We start from the raw sequence: 6,000 nt of genomic DNA, 5'->3' as shown, positions 1-6,000 counted from the left end.
GCTCCCTGGGGCACAGCACAGCACCCTGTGAGAGAGCCACTTACTACAGGCTCCCTATACTCTCCCGGCAGGGCTGGGTTTTTAGTCTCCCTGGTAATCATGCCAATGCTGCCCCCCCCGAGCCCCGCCAGCCTCCACCTCCCCCGCCCTCCCCGCGTGCAGTGATGTCACGAGGAAGTGTCTCGAGGGGCCGGCCTTCTATATAAAGCCGCCGCTGTCCGCACACTCGCTCAGTGCTCGCCATGTCTCCGGCCGTGCCTGTCATTGGAAGCGGCTGCCGTGTGGCCCTGGCTGTGGGCAGGAGGCTGACTGGCAGCCCGGGGACGGCTCTCGGCATGGCTCCCTGCGTGCGCTGGGCTCAGCCCTCGGCCCCTTACTCCGGACCGGCGGACGGCGACATGAAGCGCTATCTGAGTGCGCACTACGCGGAGGCGAAGAGGAGCATAAACGGTGAGCCAGCCTGGGCAGAGAGCGCACTCCCACTCAGCCCTCACTCTTCTTATAACTGCGCCACGCGGGGAATAGCTGCCTACAGTGAGTGAGTCATGTCTCCTCAGTGAGTGTGAGCCTGAGGTGATGGACTGAGTGCAGTCTGTGTCACTGGGTTCACTCACACCCATACTGACTGGCAGCATGCTATGCTGGGGAGCTCTGTGAGACTGGCAGCATGCTGTGCAGGGGAGCTCTGTGAGAGCTGTATGGGGAGCTATGTGAGACTGGCAGCATGCTGTGCAGGGGAGCTCTGTGAGAGCTGTATGGGGAGCTATGTGAGACTGGCAGCATGCTATGCTGGGGAGCTCTGTGAGACTGGCAGCATGCTGTGCAGGGGAGCTCTGTGAGAGCTGTATGGGGAGCTATGTGAGACTGGCAGCATGCTGTGCTGGGGAGCTCTGTGAGACTGGCAGCATGCTGTGCAGGGGAGCTCTGTGAGAGCTGTATGGGGAGCTATGTGAGACTGGCAGCATGCTGTGCTGGGGAGCTCTGTGAGAGCTGTATGGGGAGCTCTGTGAGACTGGCAGCATGCTGTGCAGGGGAGCTCTGTGAGAGCTGTATGGGGAGCTCTGTGAGACTGGCAGCATGCTGGGCAGGGGAGCTCTGTGAGACTGGCAGCATGCTGGGCAGGGGAGCTCTGTGAGACTGGCAGCATGCTGTGCTGGGGAGCTCTGTGAGACTGGCAGCATGCTGTGCTGGGGAGCTCTGTGAGACTGGCAGCATGCTGTGCTGGGGAGCTCTGTGAGACTGGCAGCATGCTGTGCTGGGGAGCTCTGTGAGACTGGCAGCATGCTGTGCTGGGGAGCTCTGTGAGACTGGCAGCATGCTGTGCTGGGGAGCTCTGTGAGACTGGCAGCATGCTGTGCTGCGGAGCTCTGTGAGAGCTGTATGGGGAGCTCTGTACTGACAGATTGACACACAGCAAGTGATCCTGATTTGACACATTTGGTGAGTGTGGACAGTGCTGTACTAACAGTGACACTCACTGGCAGTGCTGACACTCAGCCTGCCAATAATTCTCTCACTCACCTGCTGAGTGTCATTACTGTGCTCACTCACTAGTGCAGTGTTATTCATCCACATTCCCCCTTCTGCTGTGCTACTTTGTAATTTTAGCTTAAGTCGCACTTGGACACACAGCAGTGACACATGGTGCGTGAGTGACAATAGCAATGACACAGCTGGTGAGCAAGAACAGAACTGACAGCGGCACACAGAAGGTGACTGAGGATGATGGTGGCATGCCACTGATTAATAATGGTGACACGCAGCAGGTGAATGAGGATAATGGTGGCACATTGCAGGTAAATGAGGTTGATGATGGCATGCAGCAGGTGAATGCGGATTATGGTGGCACACAGTTAATGAATGAGGATGATGGTGGCACGCAGCTGGTGAATGTAGATTATGGTGGCACGCAGCTGGTGAATGTAGATTATGGTGGTACGCAGCAGGTGAATGAGGAATATGGTAGCACACAAGGGATGAATGAGAATGATGGTGGCACTTAGTTAAATGTGAACAGTACTGATGGTGTAACATACAGGAAATAAGTGTGAACAGAATAGGAAGTGGGTCACTGTATGTGAGTAAAAATGGCAGCAGTGATGGAGTAACAAACCGGTCAATGAAAATCTCACTGGCAGTAACAGCAGGTGGGTGAAAACAGTCATGACGGTGATACTCAACAAGTGAGTGAGAAAACATAGTGATAGTGACCGCAGCAGGGGAGTGAGAACAGTGATGGGTTTAGTCAGATTGGATTACTGCCTCTGAAACTACATAACTGTTAAAGGCAGTTTGCAACACTAGCATCCAGCAAAAACATATATGGAACACTAGCATCCATGGTCAAAAACTTTTGGTGGTTAAAGGGTCACTAAGGGTACCATAAGAACTTAATTTTACTGTTATGTTTATGGTACAAATACCTTGTCTGTGCAGCAATTCATTATTAAAGAGTTTAATTTTGGAGATACTTACTTTTATTTCCCAGTGTGTTGTACTCTCTGCACTGTCAATCAGCCAGCTAACCACTCTCTTCCTAGTCAATACCAATTTTATACAACGTTTATATCTGTGGTCAACACACGTGGCATGCTAACCCCCAGTTGCCTTGAAGAGGTTCCTGCTGTCAGGCAATTTAGGTCTAATTTTGTGATTGAGCTAAAAAAAAAAAAAAAACACTGGCTCTCAGTGACTGGCAACTGCCTTCTTGTCTTTTTTTTCTATAAATGTTATGCTTTGCTTATGACTTGTTATTCTTCTCTGTTTCCGATGGCCCACGCTAAAGTGGATTTGCAGCTTCCAAGCCGTTATACTGGGCCTAGGCCTTGTATGCTCCGTTGAGCATAAATGATAGTGTTCTTTTCTAACCCCATGGTCGCCAGGGTTCTTGGTTTTATCGATCATACTTGTTTGAGAACTTATCACCACATGGTGGTTCGGTACCATTGACAAACTTATTATTGTTTTACATACAGTGAGGAAAAAATTATTTGATCCCCTGCTGATTTTGACGTTGTCCCACTGACAAAGAAATAAGTATATTATTTTAATGGTAGGTGTATTCTAACAGTGCGAGCCAGAATAACAAACAAAAACAAAAAATCCAGAAAAAAACGCATGTCAAAAAAGTTATAACTTGATTTGCATGTCAATGTGTGAAATAAGTATTTGACCCCTTCGACTTCGTACTTGGTGGCAAACCCTTGTTGGCAATCAGAGGTCAGACGTTTCTTGTAGTTGGCCACCAGGTTTGCACACATTTCAGGATTTTGTTCCATTCCTCTTTGCAGAGATTTTCTATGGTATTAATGTCTGGAGACTGGCTAGGCCACTCCAGGACCTTAATATGCTTCTTCTTGAGCCACTCCTCTGTTGCCTTGGCTGTGTGTTTTGGGTCATTGTCATGTTTTGATATACCCATTTTCAATGCAATATTCTATAGTGCGACAATGGATTATGCGTCCTGGTGTTACAACCAGCATTACGTATTTCAGCAACTAGTGGTACGGTAACTCTTTTGTGTGATGGGACCAAACGGACTAGTCTTCGCTCCCCACGTGCATCAATGAGCCTTGGGCTCCCATGACCCAAACGCTGGTTCCCCGGTTGCCCTTCCTTGTACCCCTTTTGGTAGGTACTAACCACTGCATATTGGGAACCTCACAGAAAAAAAGAAGTTCTGGAGATGCCCTGACCCTTGGCCCTTGTCGAAGTCACTCAGATTTTTCGCTTACCCATTTTTTTCTGCTAACACATGAAATTCGAGAAGTGACTGATCACATACTACCTAATATATTCCACCCCTTGACAGGTACCATTGTAACAATTTAATTAATCAATGTTGTCACTTTATTGGAGAGTGATGTTGTGGCTGATCAGTGTATAACTACAACCAACCTATTCCAGTGGTTGGCTGAGCCTGTTGTGAATTTTAGTCCATGATTGCTTTATATACCAAGTAACCCCTTTGTCAGCCACCACAGTAAAACGTTAAAGAAGCCTATTGTGGTCAGTATGTTCTTCCCATATAATTTTTATTTTCTTTGAAACAAAGGTATGGGGTACAGAAGAGAAGAGGGGTCGCATTAACAACATAGGGGTGACACATTCATATTTCGAACATTGCAGTACTGACACGTTAACATGATAAAGTAGGAGTGTTGTATGGGCAGCTGAGGGGTTGTCGCCATTTTTACAGCTCCTACGATGTTATCTTATGTCTGTTACGAAGTTACCCCTGTGGTTTGTCGCGGGATGTCCTAAGAGTTAAGTGTATGCCGTGGAGTTGCGTGTATTTTCCGTGTTAATTTGTGGCTCGGACTCTGGATTTTTAGAGTGCTTCGATGGTATTTGGAGTTGTGTGTTAGTTACGCAGATATGTCCGACTAGGATGGGTGTTGGGGGTCGGGGTGGAGGATAACGGTATTACTACCAGGCGGGGGGTTCTTATGGTGTTAGCGGCGGTTCTGAGTTGTCATGTGGCTTCCTACTTAATGGTTGGGATGTGGGTGTGGAGTGGATGTGTTCTCGGGCAGAGTGTGCCTGGTTCGGGAGAATTTGTCACCTTTTGGGCGTTGGGGCTCAGGTCTGTCCTGTGTTGGTTCGTTGGAGGTAGTCCCTCCACAGTGTGGCTACTTGGGGGCTGAGTTTCCCAATTTTCGCTTGGTTCCACATTATTAGTTCGTATTCTACCGTTGAGGTCATTACGTTTTCTATTTCTTGGAGTGAGGGCAGTTCAGTTGTTTTCCAGTTTCTGGCTGTTATAGTGTAATTTAGAAATAAACAAAGATGTTTAAATGTCTATCTGTTCCTGTCCAAATTTGAGAATTATATTGCGTATACGCAGAAGTAATTCAGACTGACACACGGAGTTCAGGTTAAAATAACTTCGAGGAAATTTATTGGCATCTGAGGAAAGAGCGGGCTCGCAGGCCCTTTTAAGGGGAATTTTGCATCATCATTGATTATCGAGATATCGGTAAATAAACATCATTAATTGGATTAATTGTTAAGTGTCTGTGTCAGTGTCCACCCATCAATATGATTTAATTGGCTCAAAAACTAAGTGGTTAGCTAGGTGTCCTCCCACCGAGAGGTGGTATTGTTCTGGACACGGGTGTGGACAGATGGCTCAAGCGCCATCTTTCCCAGCATGAGGTTTACTCGGTGGAAAGGGGGGCTTGGGCGTCATTTTACGTAGTTAGTGATGTCAGTCTCGTGATCAGGTGCAAGGTTCTTTTATGAATAGAACATTTCATTAGTACAGTGTTCTCATGGCCTTCAGATTATACTATGTTGCAAATTACTGGAGATTCAGCAATTCCGGGGTTAGTCATGTCTTTATAGAAAATACAGTCTCTGTTCATTATACTAAATATTGCTGGGAAATTCTGTCATGTAATGTAGCTTAAAATGGAGGATCTGTCAGGTAATGTGGACAAAATGGAGTCTGTCATAGTGTGAGATTAAAATGGAGTTAGTACAATAATTCAATACAGGTTCAATAAAGATTTTTTTTAATAATTCTACATCATGGCTATTAGTATGGATACTGTGCTTAGTATGAGGTATATGATTTTCTGGATCGGTTTCGGGGTGTTGTTCGGTATTGAGCGGAGTAGGATTGTTTTGGTGTCATGAGGTAGTTGGAGGTTCGTGACACTTTTGATTAGTGTAGCTGTGTAGTTCCATAGGCGGTCCACCACATATGTAGCATGGTTCCCCTAGTAGCATGGCAGCGCCAGCACATATCTATTGAGGTTGGGAATATGGTGCGAAGACGGGTTGGGACCATGTACCACCTGTATAGGATTTTCCTAGACGCTTCGAGGTGTGCGGCACTCGACGTTAACCCTACATGGGAGGTGAAGATCTTTTCCCATTCGGACTGAGAGATGGTGGTTTGAAGGTCGGTCTGCCAGTCTTGCATGAACTTCCAAGTGGCTTTGACATCTCGGTTAGCGATCTCCCATATAATTAAAGATAAATTCCTCCTTTAGT

At 47.1% G+C, this 6,000-nt stretch overlaps 1 protein-coding gene across 1 annotated transcript in view; it reads left to right on the top strand.

Moving 5' to 3' along the window:
- The first annotated feature begins 225 nt into the window (after positions 1-225).
- The window catches only part of NT5DC3 (5'-nucleotidase domain containing 3), a 65,877-nt gene continuing 60,102 nt past the window's right edge, over positions 226-6,000 (top strand). The window contains exon 1 of the mRNA XM_063447219.1: positions 226-450. Coding sequence (XP_063303289.1) covers positions 243-450 — 208 coding nt within the window. The 5' untranslated portion in view covers positions 226-242. The remainder of the gene's footprint in view (positions 451-6,000) is intronic.

The sequence above is a fragment of the Pelobates fuscus genome, chromosome 3, assembly GCF_036172605.1.
Source record: "Pelobates fuscus isolate aPelFus1 chromosome 3, aPelFus1.pri, whole genome shotgun sequence".
Lineage (NCBI taxonomy): Eukaryota > Metazoa > Chordata > Amphibia > Anura > Pelobatidae > Pelobates > Pelobates fuscus.
The sequence above is the reverse complement of the archived record's forward strand: the minus strand, read 5'-3'. Positions and strand labels throughout refer to the sequence as shown.